Below are 23,433 nucleotides of genomic sequence, written 5' to 3' on the forward strand. Positions count from 1 at the left end.
GGTTTGGTACGGGTCACCTTTATCAGGCTTGCGTTTCCACTAACAAGGGTACACTTTTGGTAGGCGTGGTGTATGACAGAAAGTTTCAGTCGACGTCATTCTTGCTCGAGGAAATGTCTACAATTAAGCTGTACGGGTCACTTACATATAATATGAAAAGCACTGCTCACAAAACACATGCTTTACACACATAAATACTTGCGTAGAAATGTTTATTACTAACTTTTCAATGAACATGAGTTGATTATAACTGCAGATCAATGACAGTGCGAAACAGACTACTGTAACATCTGTAATCATATTAAATAACTAAATAAATGAACATATATATATCTTCTTCTTGGATTTGTGGCTGCTCATCAAGACGACGACAAGGTTTGTTTGAGCCTAGATCGACCATGGCTCGTTATTATATGTATTTATAACTCCGCTTTAATCTCTCGCTGTGTATTTCAAACATGGCGTTTTTTTGTTGTTGTTTTCATTCTGGCTTGTTGCGTGCGTAAGCGAATGACATATCTCTGTAAACCAATAGCGTTCAGCTGCAGTGTGGCTCCGCCTTTTGGTACCCTTTCTCGTATTTGGTACCCTTCGAAAGGGTGCGAAAAAGTGGTACGGTACGCTTCGGTTTGGTGCGCTTTTGACAGTGGAAATGGCCATAAAAGCGTACTAAACCGAACCGTACCGTACCGTACCACTCAGTGGAAACGGGCCATAATTTAAACAAGTAAAAATATTCATCCTATAATACTACATAAATGTTATAGAAAACAAACATTTTATTTTTTCAAGCATCATCATATTGTTACAACACCAATTTATATTTTTTGTGATTTGTATTTATTGAAAAGTAATGCTTCAACTAATGATCTGACAGATAGAACCTTATTATTCCTAGCGGAAAATTACTTTTTAGAATTAGAAGGTTTATCTGCATTTACCTTGTTTGTTTACCCCAATTTGCAAATGTAAGAGAAATGTGATTATTTACATTTAGAGTACATTTAGGGTTTCTGTCTTATTAATGATTGAAAGAGAACTGTTACACACATATTGCTTGATATATGGAATGCAAAAACTTTGAAGCTCAATATCTTAAAATCATTCAGAATGCAGATAGTATCTTATATTTCCAAGGTGACGATATGTTCTCTAAAGCAATAGTAAATAACCATAGTAAAACTATAAACTAAATTTACAATAGTGACTTGCTGTAAATGGTGTATATTCAGCAGTCCACATCTAGAGCATGCTAATAACTAGCTACCTATAGTAATGCTAAAGTTTTGTCAGGATCTTCTTCCATTTATTAGACAGTGGTTCTGCATCATTTTCCCCCTCAGCTATCCATAGTTATTTGGTAGGGGGCGCTGTTACATATTTTCTGAAATTCAACTGTATACTTTTTTTTGCTGAAAAAAGTAAACCAGAACGAGTGGTTGGGCATAAAAAACTTATCACCAAACTTTTACAGACATTTTATGATATATAAATCCGTTCTGCCTAACATTATCAAAAAAAAAATATAAATAAATAATTATAAAAATATAAAAAAAAGTAATTAAATGTTGATGGGCACAAAATGATATGTGACTGTGAAAGCTGTATAGTTGTTGATGGACTCGATCTATAATAATATTTTTTAATCATAGTTCTGAATGCAATCTGCACAAAGTTACATGCTTTGTGCTCTTTTTTTTTTTTTTTTTTTTTTTAGTTTGTTTTCTGTTGGTTGGTTGGTTGGTTGGTTTGTCTATCTGTCTTTTCTCTGTCTTATTACATAATGGTATGATTTTGAGATTCTTGTTTTTGTCCACGGCATATTCTATCAGACTTTGTTTAAAGGTGTTAACGCAATTACAGTTATCAATAAACTCCTTATGTTCTGCTTATTAAAAGCTATTAAGGTAGTAGTTGGGTTTAGGTTTTAGGGATGTAAAATAAATGCATGCCAAATATGTACTTTACAGGTCCTATTAAATAGTAAATATAATAATAATATGCATGTACAGTAATAAGGCAAAATTAATAAGGCATAATAAATAATGAAAATATATATAAACAGTATGTACATATTTAAATAACTTTACATTTAGTGTTATATGTTACAACAATTTTTACAGGCCCATAAAATATTTGTAAATAAGAATTAAAATGTTTCAGCTGCCTGGTAATGTAATGTAACGCAATGTAATGTAATGGTGTGTGTGTGTGTGTGTTGTGAAATGTAAATGTAAATGTAAATGTAATTATATATATATATATATATATATATATAATATATATATATATATATATATATATATATACTATATATATATATATATTATTAGCACAATTATTGTGTATGTTGTAGTGGATGAAGATTAACAGTTGAAAATAAAATGCTGGTGAGTGATGATGATGAAGAGAAGACTCAAGAGTCAGAGATGCAGTAAAAATTAAGAAATTGACTGAAGATAGTTTGCAGTTTATGGCAGAAGGGCTTCACGCTCATGCAAAGCTCGCAGGCCAATCTTCTGACTTGCAGTACAACAAAACAGCAATTAAACTCTTTACACAAACCAGAAATGGTGTCCGATTGTTTAAAAAATTCTAAATCGGTATACGTCAATGCAGGGTCATATCTGAGACAAGAATAGATGGAGACAGAGTTGCTGGGTCAGGTTGACAATTAGACTACTCAGAGCTGATGCCCAACATGTAGAGTTGACCCAATCACAATGCATATGCACAGCAAGAGATACAATTTGTTGTACAAGTTAGAGGTTGTTTCTTTGTATTCTTAAGCTGTCTTAAATCAAACTGATTCATATGGTCAGCATTAGGCTACTATATTCTCACTACACAAAGTTTTATCTAGCATAAAGAGAAAAATCACTTAAAAATATCACATAATAATAATAATATAATAATAATAATAATAATAATAATAATAATAATAATAACAAAGTCAGTTTAGACAGTTTAACACATAGCTATAACAATAAGAACAGCTGTTTCCAATCCTCAGGCCCTTCAGTTCCACTCAAGAGGTCTTTGTGTCCTCTGACCTGGTTGGTGCTCCTGAAAATAGTTACAAAGAGATGGGGGGCAAAGACACTAAACACTCTTACAATGTGCTAACTTTACTCATTAGTAAAAATAATTTCAAAGATGAAATACTGATTTAAATGATCATATTAATAAAGTAATGAGAAAAAGGATAATGAGAAAAGGACAAACATTGATCCTTGCTGAGACGGATTTGAAGACAGAAATCCAAATCCATCAATGGCCATACACACAAAGCACTGTACAATCATACAAAGGGGATCTCTCCTCAAAACCCACCAGTGGTGCAGCATCACCTAAAATCTGTGAAAATATTTTATAATATCACACATTAGAAGCACAGTTCAACAGTCGTACTCCTGGCCCAAACATAGGACAATGTGGAATATGTCATTTCAATTCATTCAATTTCGTCTGTTTTTTCTTTTTGTTCGTCTTTTTTTTGCACCTGTTATACTAATGTATATGTACATTTCAATGTTAAAAAACGTGATTACAACGGTAAAAACAGTAAAATTGCTACAGTAAAAAATCTGTAACCTGGTAACAGTAGGTTTCCTTAATATATACGGTGAATAACCGTAAATTGACTTTCCCAGAATTCCCTGCATGGCACATCACTTTATGCTGTTTGTTGACATTACTATGGATCTTTTTAGTTGTTTCCCCAATCAAGTTATGTACATTAGAGATTATGTTACAATCTAATGTTGAAACAATGTTTATTTCATGACTTTAATATTATGCGTGTTACCATACTGGTGTTTAGTGGCTGTGTGAATGACACTGAGCACCTTCGTAAACTGATATACTTTTCTCGTTCTGCTTGAGGGACAATCATTGGTTCCTTATGTAACTTTCTCATCACCACCTGCATATGGTTGTGTTAACGTGGTTAACGTGTAATCTGTGTAACAAAATATGTGTAGATGTTGGTAAGTCAAAATACAGACATAATACATCTATAAATTAATGAAAAAGTAACGGAGTTATTACTGTAAAAATGAGGAATTACTTTTACGGTTTGTACCGTATTTTTAACGGTAAAATACTGGCAACCACAGCTGCCATTTTTTTTTACCATAATTTTACGGATACTTTTTTTACAGTGCTAGCTAAACTCTGTCTGAGGAGCAGAAAGTGTTTACTTTTGAAAACCACAAAGTTATATTTTTATATTAGTACAATATTTTCCCAAAGTGACTTAGTAATGAGGAGGGATACAAGTAAAAACCAATAATGTACATACGGCTAATGCTTGAACAAGGAAAACCTGCTAACCATGTGGATGTCTCTGTGTTGTAGATCACAGCTACCTTATAAAAAGCCTGCAGTATTTGCGTCTCCAGAACCATGAGCATATTGTTGTACCCCAGGGACCCGTCATGGGGCCCTTTATTTCCATCCTGTATTAAATGGATTTTCAATATCCACCCTGGAGGTATTGATTGGTGGATTTCTTGTGCACCAGGGGACTGGTTATTATGCAGGGAGAGCACGTGGTCCCAGCAGCCAGACCTGACTGGACAGACACAAACTGTCTGAAGGGTTCTCTGAACTGAATGACAAAAATAGACCTGTTTAGCTCTCATTTTAAAGGTTTGCACACAATTAAATTGTGAATAATCATCACATGATCATATTCAGATGTGTCCCGTGTTTATTATATCTGAGGAGAAAAATTGGATTCCATCCTTGTATATCCTTGTGTTGCAATGTGCATTCAAGGGACTGTGATGAATAGAAAGCTCTCTCGCGCACGCACAACACGCATGCACTACACACACACACACACACACAACACACCACACACACAACACACACACACACACACACCACACACACACACACACACACACACACATTCAGTTCCAAATTAGTTTCACCATAAATGTACTTCGCTATTTATTTCCCTAAAGTGGTTTGAAAGCTTTCATGTTTCTTTATTATTCTGAACACTATATATATATATATAATTATATATATATATATATATATATATATATGTTATATGATAAATAAATATGATATTTTGAAGGAAGCTGAAAACACGTAACCTGGCTTTCTTCAAAAACAAAATCTTCTATAGTGTCCAAAAGAAGAAAGTCAAACAGGTCTGGAAAGTTCTTCTTCTTCATCTTCTTCCTTCATCTTCTTTTTTTCAATCTTCTTCATCTTCTTTCTTCATCTTCTATTTTCATCTCTCTCTTCTTTCTTGTCTCTTCTTCGTCTCTTTTTCATCTTCTTCTTTTTCTTCGTTTTCTTTGTCTTCTTTCTTTGTTCCTCTACTTTGTCATCTTCTTCTTGTTCTTCTTCTTCTATGCTGTCTTCTTTCTTTGTCTTCTTTGTCTTCATTTTCTTTATCTTATTCTTCTTCTCTTCTTCTTCTTCATCTTTTTTGTCTGCATCTTCTTCATTTTCCTCTTCATCTTCTTTGTCATCTTCTTTCTTCTTTATCCTTTTGTCTTCATCATCTTCTTAATCTTCAATCTTCTTTATCTTCTTTGGTCTCTTCTTCTTCTTCTTCTTCATCCTTTTTTTTGTCTTCATTTTTGTCTTCTTTGTTGTTGTCTTATTCATCATCTTCTTTGTCTTCTTCTTTCTTCTTCTTCATCTACTTTCATATTCTTCTTTTTTGTATTCTACCTCATCTTCTTCTTTTGCTTCTTCTTCTTTTGTCTTCTTTGTCTACTACCCTCTTCGTCATCTTTTTCTTTATCTTCTTTTCATCTTCTTCATATCTTTATCTTCTTTGACTTCATGTTCTTCATCTTTGTTGTCGTCTTCTTTGTCAGCTTTGTCTTTGTCTTCTTCATCTTCTTTGTTGTTGTCTTATTTGTCATCTTTTTCATCTTCATTTTTATCTTTTCATTTTCTTCTTTGTCTTCTTCATCTTCTTTATCTTCTTTCTCTGTCTATTCATATACTTCTTCAACTTTTTTGTCTTCTTTTTCTTCTACTTTTGTTGTCTTCATCATCTTTCTCTTAATATTTTTGTCTTCTTTTTTCATCTTCATATCTTCAAATCCTTTTCTTCTTATTATTATTCTTATTATTATTATTCATTTTCTTTGTCTTTGTCTTCATCTTCATCGTCGTCATTTTTGTTTTTGTTCATCTTATTCTTCTCTGTCGTCATCATCTTCTATCTACTTCATATGCTTCATCTTTTTTGTCTTCTACTTCATCTTCTTCTGTTTCTTTTTGTCTTCTTTGTCTTCTACTTCTTTGTCGTCATCTTCATCTTCTTCATCTTCATATATTCACCTTATCTTCATTTTTTTTGTCTCCATCTTCTTCATCTTCATCATCATCTTCTTTGTCAGCTCTTTGTCTTCTTCATCTTCTTTGTCTTCTACTTTTTTGTTGTTGTCTTCATCGTCATCTTCATATTCTTCTTCTGCTTCGTCTTCATCTTCTTTGTCTTCTTTATTGTCTTCTTTGTCTACTTCAAATTCTTCTTCATCGTCTTTGTCTTCTTCATCATCTTCTTCTTTGTCATCTTCATCTTCTTCATATTCTTCCTCATCTTTGTCTTCTTCATGTTCTTCCTCATCTTGGTCTTCTTCATATTCTTTGTCATCTGCTTTGTTGTAATCTTGGTCACGTATTTTTTCCTCTTTTTCTTCATTCTTTTCTTTGTCTTCATCTACTTCTTGTACTTTGTCTTTTTATTTTTCTTGTTCTTCATCATCTTCTTTTTCATTTTCTAATAATTTATATATTATTTATTATTATTGATTAATTGATTCCTAATGTCGAACATGTTTTGCTGCTTAACATCTCTATTAATTGAATGATTATGAAAACAGTTTCCTTCACAAATGTGCACTGTTTTTACTTCTTTGAAACGAAAAAGTCATATTAGGCCAGCCACATTTGAAGCATTTTGAAATGGATATTCTGTTGACTATAGTAATTAAACACATAACACATGTACATCATATTATAAGATGGAGGGGGGTGGTGTTTCTTGGCTTGGGTAAATAGAAATAAAAAAGGACCAACAGAAGGAAAAGATAACAACAGAGAAGAGTATGAAAGAAATAAAGAAACAGTTGTGAATATTCACGTGGGCTTTGTTGCAATCTGGCTGTTGCAAGCTGTTGTAATGAGCTTAGGAACGACTTTGACTCTTGTCCAAACATTTACCCCAGTAGATGATCATTTATCTTCTGTCCTCTAAACTACTTTTACACGACTGTCCCAACCCTGGTCTCATTCCCACCGCTCTTTTCTTGGCTGCCGCTTGTTTTCATGGTTCTATCTTCCATCGTTTGTAACTGCCAAGTGCAAGCATGTTTTGCTAGCTGATTACTCTGGTTTAATTGTTTATTTGGTACCTTATTTGTGTTGCTTAATGTTCTGGTGTTTTCAGAGCACAGCTGCTCTGATAAATCTAATCAAACGTTCAATCAAATCATGCTTGTCCATAAATGCTTCATATCAGCTCAACCGCTGGGTGTTGGATGGAGTCTGCAGTGGGACACGGTCTTTCTGATGCACACATACCGCATTCACTATGTGTATTTGTATGTCACTTTCAACAGCTTCCCGGTTGTGATCCAGCTCAGTGAGCCAAGAAATCTGACATGTTTTTTTGTAACGTGCTTTCTTAATGGATGCAGCAAATTATTAAGACAGATTGAAGTCCCCACACAAATCTGAGTCATCAACACACGCCAACTGTATGTTTTAATATGATTAACAATGTTTTGATCAACATATTTTATGTACTTTGGAATGTTGAATAAAAATAAAAATAAAAACATAGAAGGAAATACTAAAGTGCACTTAAAATGCATGTTGAATTACATTTTTCTGATGCAAATACTGTTTTATATGAAAAAAAAGCAAAAAAAAAAAAAAAAAAAAAAAAACGAACATATGTGACTTTTCCTCAGCATTATGTGATTGGATAACTGGACCAACCAGCGGAGCAATCTCAATGCACACCATCTGTTTTAGTTATTCTACAATGCCTGATCCAAGCTTTGTCATCAAAATGACTTCCCAGAACTGTCTCACAAGGTTGCCTAGCCAAACATCCCAAACATCAAGGCATTCAAAAAGAAAGAAAACATAACAGCATTTGATTTTTTTATTTTACTAATACTTTGTTATGTTGTAAAAATGGGATGGAAACGGTGGCAGTTCTAGACCATGATAACTGGGAGACACACATCTTGCTTTTAGGGGGCAGCCTTTGACATTGATCTTTTCCTACATTTAAAATTATTTCATGTACTTTTCTACACCATTCATTGTTTTGCATATCACTCTACATTATCTAGAATTAAGATATATAGGTTATTATATAATCCATATATTTTATTCAAGCAAGTAAAACAAGTTGCTATATTAGCATGACTAATTCATCATCATCATAGTTATTAATTAATAAAGCGACCAAGCTGAAAAGAAAATGAATATTTTTATTTACTACATGTAGTTCTGAGAGCTGAGATGCACATTTTGATTTTCTCGAATACATCAAGGTAAGTAATAATAATAATTCCTTACATATTATAGAATACTTTTCTGGACACTCAAATTGCTTTACACATTGGGGGAATCTCCTCATCCACCACCAGTGTGCAGCATCCACCTGGCAGCCATATTGCTCAGACTGCACACCACACACCAGTTGACTGGTGGAGAGGAGACAGAATGATGAAACCAATAATGATATGGGGATGGCTAGGAGGCCATAATGGACAGAGACCAGTGGGCAAATTTGGCCATGGTGCCAGGGTTAAACCCTCACTTTTTTTTTTTTTTTTTTTTTTGAAAAACATTCTGGGATTTTTAGCAACCAGAGAGTCGGGACCTCGGTTTAACGTGTCATCTGAAAGACGCTGCTCACTGAGCAGTATAGAGTCCCTGTCACTATACTGGGACGTTAGGACCCACACAGATCACAGGTTGGGCACCCCCTGCTGACCTCACTAACACCACTTCCGGCAGCAACCTAGCTTCCCCGTGTGGTCTCTTATCCAGGTACTGACCGGGCTTCAGTGGCCGACCATGTGAGAGTTGCAGAGAGCTAACTACCAGCTAGGTCACTTTCACACTATCGCACGCTCACATACATACACTTTAATTTGCTGTTATACTCCATATAAATTGCACATGCCTATCTAAAGTGTTAATGGTGCCAACTGATCAACAGTACAATTGCAAATTGGACCTCTTCCCAACAGGGAAAATCACCAATAATCATAAATGCATGATTATATGCTGTCATGGCTTTGTGGCCACCAACTGTAAATTAGAGAGAAAACAATTAAAATCAATCAAAAACAATGCATATGTTGTTCCACATGTCCAAGTGTGTGTGTGTGCGTGTGCGTGTGCGTGTGTGTGTGTGTGTGTGTGTGTTTTGACCAAATCAATGACATCATTTATAAATTTGGCAATTGAAGAGTTAAAATCCTTTAATTTTCTAAGTAGTTTAGTAGGTTGGATCAGGAATGAGGTTGATTAAACAGATGTATGCCAAAAAAATAAAAATAAAAATTATTTATCTGATGCATTTTCACAGCAGTTTAATTTAGTGGAGGTTTTCGTCCCTAACATAACAAAAGGGTAGTAAATTTGACCAAAGTGTATCGTTGATTTTTTTTTTCTTTTTTTTTCATAGCATTTTCCCAAAATATGTGTCAAAATAAGATTTGTCACCAAAACTCATTCCACTAGCTGAAACAGAAAAAGTTATGGCCAAATTAAGACTCAAAATAACCCCAGAGTGGATGAAAACACCCCTGACACCACATAAGGGTTTATATTCATTCAATAATTTTCCTTTGGCTTAGTCCCTTGTTTATTAGGGGTTGCCACAGTGAAATGAACCGCCAACTATTCAGGCATATGTTTTACGCAGCAAATGCCCTCCCAGCTGCAACCCAGTACTGGGAAACACCCATACATTCTCACATTCACTTACACACACACACACACACACACACACACACACACACACACAGGCCTGCAGAACATGATGAAACTGGATGATTGGCACAGTGTTAACTGACTGTCAGGCATCGCATGTTTGGTGTTTGCAATTTTTGACAAATTATATAATTACAGCACCAAACCTGACAGATGTGTTATGGTATGTGCGCACACCTGCAGTGTTCCCATATCTGCTTATTATTAGCATATTTGGGCTTCATCCTTAGGCTTCACTCAAATTTATCAAGTTTATTATAGTCATTAAAGTGGTCAGAGAGTGATATATTGGTATTATTTTCCACACTTAGTGGCCACTTTATTAGGTACACCTGTCCAACTGCTCGTTAACTAAAATTTCTAATCTGCCAATCACATGCAGCAACTCTATGCATTCAGGCATGTATACATGGTCAAGACGAACTGCTGCAATACAAACCGAGCATTAGAATGGGGAAGAAAGGGGATTTAAGTGACTTTGGACGGGGCATGGTTGTTGGTGCCAAACTGGCTGGTCTGAGTATTTCAGAAACTGCTGATCTACTGGGATTTTCATGCACAACCATCTCTAGAGTTTACAGAGAATGGTCCGAAAAAGAGAAAATATCTAGTAAACGGCAGTTCTGAGGGCGCAAATGTCTTGTTGATGCTACTGGTCAGAGAAGAATGTCCAGACTCATTACATAACGAGGTATGCAGAATCTCTGAGCATGCAATAGGTCAAACCAGGTGGATGGGCTTTAGCAGCAGAAGACCACACCGAGTGCCACTCCTTTCAGCTAAGAACAGGAAAATGAGGCTACAATTTACTCAGGCTCACCAAAATTGAACAATAGAAGATTGGAAAAACGTTGCCTGGTCTGATGATTCTCGATTTCTGCTGCGACATTCGGATGGTAGGGTCAGAATTTGGCGACAACAACATGAAAGCATGGATCAATCCTGCCTTGTATCAACTGTTCAGGCTGGTGGTGGTGGTGTAATGGGCCATCAGTACTAAGCATCGTGTCAATGCCACAGCCTACCTGAGTATTGTTGCTGACTGTGTCCATCCCTTTATGACCACAGTGTACCCATCTTCTGATGACTGCGTCCAGCAGGAGAACGTGCCTTTTTTTAACATGACAATGAGTTCACTGTACTCAAATTGCCTCCACAGTCACCAGAGCTCAATCCAATAGAGCACCTTTGGGATGTGGTGGGACGTGAGATGCACCTCATGGATGTGCAACTGCGTGATGCTATCATCTCAATATGGAGCAAAATCTCTGAGGAATATTTCCAGTACCTTGTTGAATCTATGCCACGAAGGATTAAGGCAGTTCTGAAGGCAAAAGGTGGTCCAACCCGATACTAGTAAGGTGTACTTAATAAAGTGGCCGGAGAGTGTATAAAAAGTATTTAGATGTTTATCTGTTTATAACGAACTAGTGTGTCATATTTAGTTCAGTATTTTTCCACCAAGATCTGGCAACATGAACGAGTCATGGTTCTAACTCTTTTCTTGTTATTTCTAGCTTCAGGTTGATTATGTATTGCATGCAAACAGAAGAAATGTGTTTTAAAAAGCATGACTAACCACTTGTTGTTCAGTCTGGTTGAGTACAAACTTAATGCTTTTTCTTTAATGTCCTATTATTCCATGATTACAAATTTAGGGGGGCAGCTAGGGGGCTAAGCTTGCTGATAAAGGGGCGCAATCTATCTCTAGTCACTTCTTAGAACCACCACTAGAAGGAAATAGTGCTTTAATCACAAAATCATCCAAATATTCACAAGGTAAATTGGCAATTTTTTTCATGAAAACATAGCTCTTGCCAGCAAATCCCAAGTGGTCCAATGTCCGAACATTCATCTGAAGTGATTCTTTATTAAGAGCTTTTCTTGTCAGTGTGGTTTGGTTTTGACAGTGTTTTTCTAGCATGTGTGGTCCAATTCATGTTGAGATGCATGAGTGCTCATGGAGATTCACTAGGGGTTTGTGCGAGACGTGAATTGCATTGTCAACATTCCTTGGTTTTCCAAGGCTTTTGTTAGACATGAAAGGATTTTTTTTCTTTCCCTGTTATTTGTGTTTGTGCTCCTGAGCTTGCCCTGATAAAACGGATCCGTGTGTGGTATGCAAAAGCGTCCCACTGGTGTAAATGAGATGCTTCCGCTTGTATGCCAACACGCAATTGTTTCCTGTCTGCAGTGTTTGATCTCTATCATGTTGAAGCTCAAGACATTTGGGTGGGTTGCATACAGGAAATAAGAGCAATGAGATAAATGGGTGCCAGTCACCGTGAGCTGCAGATTTTATAAACCACCTTCCTTTTTTTCTGATGTGTATTGTGCTGCTGTCAGTGCTGTAGGTGTTGGAGATGACAAGAAGCATTTATCAAATATTAACAATGCTACCAGCCCTTCTGTTTCTTCTGATGTTTTGTGCACACATCTTACACACATAATTGCATGATGGCCCAATGACTAACCCCCCTTTTCTTCTTTCTGAGCTGAGGTGTCCTTTGGTGAAAGTCGTTTCATTTGCATATATTCATTTTGCAGATGCGTTTTTATCCCCTGCATCAAAGTGATTTGTATGATGAATTGTACACAACTGTCTGGGTGATTCATTTATTTATGTAAATGCATAAGACAGTTGTTAGATTGATATATATTTGCACAGCAGTTTGTTCTGGTCCTTGAATTTGATTGGCTGAGAGGTCTTTCTACACATGCGATATTCTACTACCATTTGTTGTTATTTTTTCTTAGGGATTTTAAAACCCACTATAAATGTACAGTACACTGTTGCAGTGTCTTAATTTAGTTTTAAGAATGATCTAGTCAAGAATATAGTTCTTTAAACCGAATTTGTGGTTTATTTATAAAGAAGTGTTTATACAAACATTTTATGAGAAAAAATGTTTGATGATTTGGTCAAAGAATCAGAAAAAAAGCATATATTAAACATTGTAAAATATATCCAACATTGTATTTATACACTTTTTCCAAGTACTTTTTAAATTAATCTATGTTATGCCTGTCAAATTGTTATGTTAATTAGTTCTAGACAAAAATAACACACTGAAAGGCTGGTATCAAATGAGACTAGTGTAGTATCACTTATTTGACTGTTTGACTGTTTTTGTCCAAAATAGCACATATTATATTGATTGTATACAACACTTAACTTAATAATAAGTTAATAGTATGATATTTAGACCACTTTGTCAGTTTTGCAAACAAAAACATTACAGTAAGTAACAACAAAACTTCATCTCTGAATCTAGCAAACCAATGATTTCATTGACCATTCACAAAGAGAGAAATTTCCTGAATGATTTAGCCATTTGAATGAATGAAGTGAATATATGACACTCTCACTTAAATGACTCAATAAGACATTTACTACCACATTTTAATTTCTTGTTTTGGAGAAGGGTAAAAAAGTTCATATTTAAATGAATGAATGAATGAATGAATGAATGAATGAATGAATGAATGAATGAATTATCAGTCCAAATCAAAATTTTATTTAGTTTAATTATTAATTTTTACTCCTTAAAATCCATAAACATTAAGCTCTTTGTAATGCTTAGACATAACAAACACACTTTCCATATATTTCCCATGAGCGCCAAGCTCTATTGACACAGAGGACAAATGTACTTGCATCACTTGATTTGCTGCAGTGGTGTAGTCGGGGGCCATACACACATATAGTCCGTATGCCTACTTTTTCATCTCACGAGCTGTTTGGGTATTACGACTTCTGAGGATCGATAATTGCATATAACCTTGGTATACTGACTTGTTTTGCTGATTTTGCTTCCCTAATTTACATGTATTCACGTCCCCTTTTGCTGTATACCAAATGTTACCAAACTCGCATCTCAATTTGTTGCAATTGGTGCATTTTTGTTTAACTTGCGCTATTCCCCGCCCCTGACAACCACAGCAGCTGTGAGAATTTTTCATTGTTTTTGATAACAAGTCAACTGAATGATGTCTATATACACACACACACACACATATATATATATATATATATATATATATATATATATATAATATATATATATATATATATATATATATATATATATATATATATTGCCAATGAATCAAAGAAACATTGACTTTCATCATTTATTTGCCTAATTTATTTCAATTTTGGGTTGAGTGGGTAATAGTAACACCACATTTTTTTCAGGACTACACCACTGCTTTGCTGCATCTAGTGCAGGAAGATTCCTAAATACATCACAATTGGGAAGACAACAGAAACTTATGTTCCATGCTGTCTTTAATATTTATTATGTTTATTTTTCTTGTCTCTACTTTTAGAAAGTGTAGATCAGTTGTTAGACCAGTTTAGTGTAATGATGCATGCACCTTAGTCTTCTGTTGTAAGTAAAATTTAGATTGTTACACTATTTCAGGCTGATATGCCTCTAGTTCTTTTTTCATTCTGTTTTTCACATTTTGAGGATAAATTAGATTATGCCTCTCTTCCGTTCTGTAGCTCCCCGCAGGAGACTGATGTATCAAATCTTAGCCAGACAGAGATTGGGCTTAGAGACAACAAATCAATGCAGACCTGGATCAGCAACTAATGGGCTCCATAGAACTAATTCAAAAACGGTGTTAAGTTTTCTTGTTGAGAAATAAATGTACCTCATTTCAAAGTTTTGAGTATTCACAAGGCTGAAAGTTTAATGCCTAAAATAGTCAAGAGTATTCTAAATTCCATGTATGAAAAGTAGTAATAGTTTTGCTTGCTTTAGCAAACACCACTAAATATGTTTGTGGAGATAAGAGCAGTGTGCACAGAAACCCTGCTGCTCTGTCAGGACTCTGTGCTAGCCGCAGCTTAGCTTTGATTGGCTGGCTGTTAGCAGCGCCAGCTCATTTGTTGTTTGATTCAGAGCGGTAGGACATCTATCAGCTATCTTTGCCCGTTCAACAATGAAACAGCCAGGGAGGCAGTCTCCCCTTTGTTAGCAGAGTGGTTAAAGGTTGTGTAAACGAATGAGTGATGTGGGGTACTTGCAGTGTAATTGGCCACTAGAGAGCAAGATCTGTATTCTCAGCAGAGCACAACTCTTGAGTCAAATTCATCGGTAGGTCAAAACAGGGGGATTGTTGTGCTGAATCATGATGCCTTCAGCTCAGCAAATGCTGGCATATCGTTTTACATGTACTGCAGCTACCTTGTGGGTAGGCTGAGCTGCATGTAAGTGATCAATTATGTAGTTGAGTTAGGCAAGATTGTATTGTTTATTGAGAGAGCAAAGAATAATAAATGTGCTTGAAATGAGAGGCAGTGTTGGAAATACCTTTGGGAGCAGACACAGTTCAATCACTCACACACAAACACATGCTGGTCTGTTCACACAAAGAATAAAATGAAAAAGCAAAACAAATTAAGAAGATAAGGGGAAAAAATCTGTATAATGCAAGTTTCAGTGCAGCCAAAAGATAACATAAATGCTGTGGTCATAGGCATAGATCAGTGGCTCCCAAAGTTGGGTTCGCAGAACAATGAGAGGAGGTTGCTAGGTGATTAAAAATATATAATAATTTTATTAAACTATTAGAATTACCTTATCTTATCTATAACATACTAAAAAACAAACTTGTAGTAATAGTAACATTGTTAACATGTTAATAATAAAAATTTTTATTGAAATTAAATTAAATTGAAATTGCCATCAGCTTTTCGATTTTTTTTTTTTTTTTTGTGACACCTGGGGTGATTAGATCATTACAACAGACACCGCAATAGCGTCAGATGCAGCACATTGATTTTATGGCAACAGGTTAAACTCTCTAACACCTTTACACCACTCATGTACATTAAAAATATATACAGGCCACAACTGAACATGGAGGATAGTCTCCAAGTGGCGTTCTCCAAAATTAAACAATGAATAGATGTTGTTTGCAAGGTTTATATATTCATAACCACTTAAGAAAATATTGGGGGTCTCGAGTCACTGGCATTGTTATTTTAGGGGTCATGGGCTGAAAAGTTTGGGACCCCCTGGCATAGATTCCATTTTCTAAGATACATTATAACCTGCTGTAAAGCCTACTTACATTTGTAATGAGTGACATTTTAGTATTTTTGACAAATTGGGTGTGGATATATAAAACATCACCTGTTTGAACTGAACGTTGGTTTATTTCACTTGTATTGCTGCACTGCAAAATGGGATTGTCAAGCAGACAAACTGACCAAGAGTTTAATGAAAACCCGTCATAAATGTTGTAAGCATCTTTCTGCAATATCATCATCTTTAATTTAATTTAATTTTATTTAATTTAATTTAATTTTATTTTTTACTTAATGTGTGCTAAAGGTGACCCGAAAAAAAAAAAAAAAAGATTTTAGTTAGCATGTAGTTTCAAAGTAGTTGCAATTGGGACCATCAAAATAAAGTTATACCATTTATTTGTCTAGCATTCAGATCAATTATACATTTTTTAAAAAGTATATATATATATATATATATATATATATATATATATATATATATATATATATATATATATATATATATATATATATATATATATATATGACTGGTTTTGTGATCCAGGTTCACAATTTTAGCTGTCATTTTCCCTCACATTGTTTTAAAAACATTACTGTCTGTTGTATTTTCTTTACTTGCTACCTCCTATTTTGCTCTAACTACTTCATCTCTTTCCTTGCAGATTGTTTTTGAAGCCACAATCTCCTCCGAGCAGAAGGGTTACATCGGCCTGGATGACATAGTGCTGTTAAACTACCCCTGCTGTAAGTTCTGTCCCTTCACACACACAGAAACACACTCTCACTGACCTTTTCCAGCTTAGAGGGGGGGCGTAAGACCAAGTCGGCCCACCCGGAACGAGGAACAAAGGTGGCCATTTCATCTCGGCAGAATCTTGGGGTGCTCACTTTTGATCTGAATAGCCATCATGGAAGACAATTATCCACTGACACTTTTGCCTTCCATTTCCCTTGTTCTTGCGCCACGTCCACTTCCCACGGCTGACCTTTTGTGCAGATATCACTCCATCTCTCGCTCCCAGCAGTTGCCGTCTCAGATTTATTTATTTTCTGGGGGAAGAAGAAAGAAAAATGGCTTCTCGCTTTGGCTTTTGTGCCCTGTGTGCCACTACTTAATCTGTAGCTTCAGTCAGGCGTGAATGAGAGCGAATCTCCTGTGCCCGTCTTTGGACTGTTATTTTTCTCTCTTCTTGTGCTTCCCTTGTCCTCACACACCTGCTGACCTACACTCCATTAGCACTGCAGGAAGTGTGTTTTTAGTGGACGGCGCATAATTCTGCTCCAGTAGTTTGGACTGGGATTCTTGAAACCACAGCCCGCCTTGAGTCTGGATACCTGCTGGCTTCTGGGAAATGCGGTGCGCTCATGCTGACAGGAATGCTGCTGAAAGGAGATTGTATGTGGATGGGGATCATGCTGTTGAATTGTGAGACTCGGTTTGTGGCCTGCTTTAATTTGATGGAGTCGACTGTAGACCACCTGTGTTTCACTTTTACGCCCTACAGCAAGAATGTAATTGCAAATGCCCCAGAATCAGACACCTAATGGACATGTGAAGACTTACCCATCTTTGCAAGCCTAGCTTTTACATATATTTAAAGGGTTCATTTGTTCTGCATCAGTGCGGAGACGGTTTTATGAGAAGAGAGGAAGCCATTGCTATGAAAATTTAACAAAACTTGCTATGAGATTAGCACTAATTAGCTGTAACACCCTGCTATTACTGTTAGGGTTAATGATTTTAAGCGAAATCCTTTGTGTTACGACAAATTGGTGCATTACTATCTTACAAAACATCTTTTGAACTTCGATTTTTATGGTTCGGCCTGGATAAATCAAGTTCTGTTTGATACCTGGACAGTTAAAGCTCTTTTTGCTCAGTGCTGTTTTAGGTTGATAAAACCTTTATCATTGCATTTGGAAATACTCTGGACTCCGGAATGTGCAAGAATCCTTAAAATTGATTTTCTTGCTGTACGTTTCCCCTCCACCCCTAAATTTAGACTCTGTAATTGCACTAAAACCATTGCTGTCTACCCAGAGTAAGATAATACAGACAGAACTCTTAGTGATCAGCACCTTGGACAGCTCCACTTAGAGCCAATGTCACTGGATTGACGTCACTATTCTCAGTAGAAGTATTGGGGTCAGTAATATTTTTCTTTCTTTCTTTCTTTCTTTCTTTCTTTCTTTCTTTCTTTCAAAAAAAAACAGAGAAACATTACAAAATCATGTTAAGCAATCTTTATTAGCTTGACAAAACTTTATTTATTTATTTAATTTTGTTGTTGTTGTTGTTGTTGTTGTTGTATATATTAGATTATACGTCCTCTACCATACTCCCTAAAAACTATGCCCCAGCTTGTAGGTATTTAATGGTACATATCATTAAAGGCACATTGTAAAAAATGATTTGTTCACTCAACTTAACTGACAGACAACAAAATACATTACACATTTTATTAAAGGTTTTTACTCCCAATTCAGCCATTACACATAATGTACTTAGACTATAATTGTCTTTACAACATATTTTTTCTTATAAAGTATTTTTTTACAAAGTATTTGTAAATTGAAAGTCATCTCAAGAAAAAAATAAAAATAACTTTAAAACCCAATAACTTTTAAAATACAAAACTAACACAGGTTCTTGGAAAAAAAAAAATGACACCTGAACTTGGTTGTATCTAAATTCTAACCCTAACCCTAACAACTTTATTTCAATGTATTTTTACAAATGAGTGTACTTTTGAACTGCAGATATCTGCCCCAATGTTCATCAACAGTTTTTGATTTTCAGGGGTTATCCCTTTGCTCACCTTCTTAGAATGAGAAAATCACATTTGGGTTAATATTGTCAATATTTGTTTTTAAATATTTGATCACCTGTACATTTATGAATGGAAAACTGGTAAAATCTCATCTTTAATAAGTCAGTCTGCTCCCTGGGAACAACCTTAAATATGAGAAAAAGTAAATTTAAATGAATTACTGTTAATATTTTTTCCAAAATATTTTCTACTGTATAAAAATGGGAGACATAAAAATACCTGTAGTAGATTAGTCAGGGAACTAGAAAAGTAGTTTTTTTTTTTATACACCTATTGAGATATTGCAAATTCAAACCTAAAACAAACTTCACTAAGCTTTATAAATGTGGCCAAACTTCACATGTATTAGCAAAGATCTAATCTGCTCTAGAAACATTTATACTGGGAACAATACATTGACACTCCGTTCATATGTCATTTTACAAAATCTAACACAAATTTGAAGAAGCATTACTTACCAAATGTGATGACTAAACAATTTAAAAACCTGGTGAAAAATATTCCATGTGTCTGACTTCTTCTGGTGTTTAACTGGCAGTTGGCAAACTGACTTAATGGTGCATATTCCGCCACCTGCTGGTTTGGAGGTATGGGCTGCAGCTTAAAGAACGCTGGTTCAGCATATGTTTTTAAGTTGAGTTGTCAAACACTCTATTAAAGACTAGGTGAGTCAGTGAAAACTTACAAGGTTAAGTTGAACCCAACTTTGTTGTTTCAACTTACAAAATCATGTTGAAAAAAAAAAACTAAACTGCAGACTCATTTTTACAGTGCATCAATAAAATGTGTCATTAAAAGAAAATAAATGTGTTGTAAAATTGTTCCTTAAAAGCACATTGTAGGACAGGATTTATTTACACTCTTGTAAAACATTAAATTAGGAAAGAGCTATGGAATGTAATTTAGCAATATTACAGTTGTTACAGTACCTTATATTTGACCAAATAAATACAGCCACAGTGAGCATTAACACATATCTTGCCATTTTTAATGTGCTGACTCCATCAGGTAAATGTGCTGAAGATCTTTCTTTCTGTATTTCACAGTATTCGCCTCACTTTTACTTGGTGATGCATTATTAAAATGACTGCCAAAGCATCCCGGGGTGAAATCAAATGAATGAAATTTGAGGTTTAGCTATTAACAGTTTAGGGATGGGGAAAATATCAATTTACTGATAACACATGGATGTGCAGTTCTATCATCATTTTTTCAAAAGGTTAATATTTAATATTGTAAAAAGCAGTTATATCTACTGTTGCAATAATCTGGATACTGACATATATTTGTGTAAAACGTGTACAGTAACTGTGAATATTAGAGACAGGGAGACAATGCTCAGTTTGGCAAATTTGCACATTGCTGATGGAGGCCAGATGTAAACATGGCAGAAACTGCTGACAGTCTCTGCAAACCTAAAATACACTTAACTAATCACACTTTATTCCGTGACAAAACATTATTTTGCTTGTTTGCTTCATATTTACAGCTATTAAAGCAACTAGTTACATGCAATTGCACAGTTATTACTCTAATAAATATTATATAATACAATGATCAGTAACAAATCTAAAGCAATGCAAAAACAAGATTAAAGACAGTAGGGCAGGAACACAGACAGATCTCATACACACATCCATGAGAGTTACATTTTACAACTGACAGGAGACTGAAATAGGAGGGCTTTTATAATCTGATGAAACAATGGACAAACAAGCAGATGAGATAACTAGGGGAGTGGAGACAATTACTGTAATAAACGGGTTTAAGATTATAGGAACAAAACATACAGGGGGGACACAAAAACGCAGACACACTGACTGTGACTTTAGGAAGCAAGATACATATTGATAGTTAAAAATATATTTTAAATAATTAATTTAAAAGGTGGGAAATAAAGAACATGTTCAGTTGACAAATTCTGACCAATGGCAACATATTGTGATAGTGGTAGCATTCTGATCCAACAAACATCAGCAAGCTTTGTTGATGTTTGTCTGTGTGATGTGAAGTGGATTTTAAAGTGTAGACACAAAGCAGCTGTCTTTAAACATGCATTCCTTAATAGCACAGTCAGTTATATAGTGGTATATGCAATTTGTTGCATTTAAAGATGATTTTATTCTCTTGCAAGAAGGTCAGATAGTCTTACACAAACACATGTTTCTGCAGTGTGACAAAGAATAGAGGGCTTATCAGTTCTTCAAGGTTATATTACAGACCTGCTATACTTTTCCAATCAAGACAAGGAAATTAACGAAAATACACCCCCCTCCTCAAATTATATCTAAGATAGAAACACAATATTTCATAACCATTCTAGATTTGTGAAAAAAATATTTTTATTCCTTTTAAAATAAATAAGACTCGGTTTGTTTGTTTTTTTTCGGTTTTATATATATATATATATATATATATATATATATATATATATATATATATATATATATATATATATATATATATATATATATATATATATATAGTCTCAATAATATAAGTATTTACAACTTAAAATGTTTAGTTGATAGAGCTAAATATTTGACCCAACTATTTATTTCAAGTAACCTGAACTTGCAAAATGTAATGTCAGTTTGTTAGCTTACATTTTCAAGTAAGTAGAACTTGCAAAGTTTAGTTGAAATACAGTGCATGAACTCAAATGTTCAAGTTATCTGTACTAACATTAAGGTTCACTGAACTTAACATATTTTCTCAGTTAGCAATAGCACAGACAACCAAATGCATTACACATTTTATTAAATGATTCAATGTAATACATTCAATACAATAAGAAGTTTGGCCAGAGGAGATATGGTCGTGCCCAACTGAGCCCAGTTTCTCTTGAGTTTTTTTTTCCCTTCACTTTCATCAATTGGTGAAGTTTGTTCCTCACCACTGTTGCCACTGGCTAGGTTTGGAACTTGTGGAACTGTGCAGCAATAGATTTGCTCTTCAGTGTTTAGACTTTATGCAGTTAAAATTAAACTACACTGATCTGAACTGAACTAAATGGAACTTTAACTCTGAAAACTGGACTGACACAGTTTCAATTTCAGTTTACACGAACTTTTATGTTAAGCTGCTTTGACACAATTTACATTGTAAAAGTGCTATAAAAATAAAGATGAATTGAATTGAATTGAACAATTACACACATTACTAACAATATAGTTGTCTTAACAATAAGTTCCCTTCTAAGTAATTGCCAAGACAATCTTAACTTAGCATATGTTGTTGTTTTTTTTGAGGCAACACACACTATATTTAAGTCAACTTACAGACTAGACCAATAATAAAAATCTCTGCATGTTAAGTTGAATGAACAAATTCAGAAACTGCAAGTTTTTTCAGATTACAAAATCATGTGGAACCATTACAATGAACCATCCACAATAATGCAGTAATGAATGATAATGAAGGGCAATTCTGAAAAAAATGAAACCCATGGAGACATTTTGTCTGTTGGAGAGTTTCCGGCTCGACTCACCCAGAGGCCCTTACCGGCCTTTATAAAGATAAAAAGAAACTCTCCTCAAGCAACAAGTATTTGTCGTCTTGAATGACAATGGAGTGTAGAACCTGTCTTGGGGTCAGGGTGAAAGACTGTCACCATGGAGACACGGGTTTTACTGTGGTCCTGTGCAGATGGAGCTGTCCGACAGAGTTCTGTTCACACATACACAGACATTTTCAATGATTTTGTGAAACTTTATACAGTATCAGACTGGCTGATATTAGGTGTGCAAGGGTCCCCTCAACACTCTTTACATTTTGGGTGTTTGTTTCTCATTGTTTATATCAAAGTATGCACGTTTTTTAAAAAAACAGTCAAAGCCATTTTACTTGTTTAACAACACGACTTGACAAATCAACATTATTGAATGAGCTTTTGAAGTGACTAGCTTGTTCTTGTTTCTAAACTAAACTTCTGTTAATATTGGTTATTATCAAATGAAAGTGTTTAACTCTGTATCTAATAATAAAAAACGTAGTGAAAAGAGAATGTATCAGGGTAAAATAATCGACATGCAGGAGGTTTGTTGACATGCTAGAACAAAGTAATAAAATGAGAAATTTCATAACAGAGAAAACCCTTGTAGACCCTCAAGTCTGTTTGTAAAGGTCAGTAAATCTTTAACAAATATAAGATATTGCCAAGATTAGTTCCTGTTTTCAAATGTCATGTGGAATACCTTTAAAGAAGCAATATCACACAAGAAGTTCTGTATCAATGCGGCTGTGATTCAGAATATTCACAAGAGTAGTTTGTACATACAGTTGGTATCACATTTATACAACAGTTCAATAGTGCAAGTGTATAAACAAACAACACAACAATAGTGAAAAGCTAGCAAAGAACAACTAACAAAGTAATGCTGATTTCATTCATTGTATTACATGGAATATTGTGATTTCTCAGTGATGACAATACCGAGGATCTTGATCATGGAGGTTTATTTAGGACTATACATGTGAATGGCAATTAAAATATGAAAATCAAAGATCCTTTGTTACAGTACTGCATACCAGAATTCACCGACTTTAAAT

The 23,433-nt window shown here is 34.8% G+C and overlaps 1 protein-coding gene across 1 annotated transcript in view; it reads left to right on the forward strand.

Moving 5' to 3' along the window:
• Positions 1-23,433, forward strand: part of ptprua (protein tyrosine phosphatase receptor type Ua) — a 448,322-nt gene that overhangs the window by 246,314 nt on the left and 178,575 nt on the right. Inside the window, 1 exon segment of the mRNA XM_056479406.1 lies at positions 16,714-16,795. Within this exon segment, the coding sequence (XP_056335381.1) occupies positions 16,714-16,795 (82 nt within the window).

This window comes from Danio aesculapii, chromosome 19 (assembly GCF_903798145.1).
Source record: "Danio aesculapii chromosome 19, fDanAes4.1, whole genome shotgun sequence".
In the NCBI taxonomy this organism is placed as follows: domain Eukaryota; kingdom Metazoa; phylum Chordata; class Actinopteri; order Cypriniformes; family Danionidae; genus Danio; species Danio aesculapii.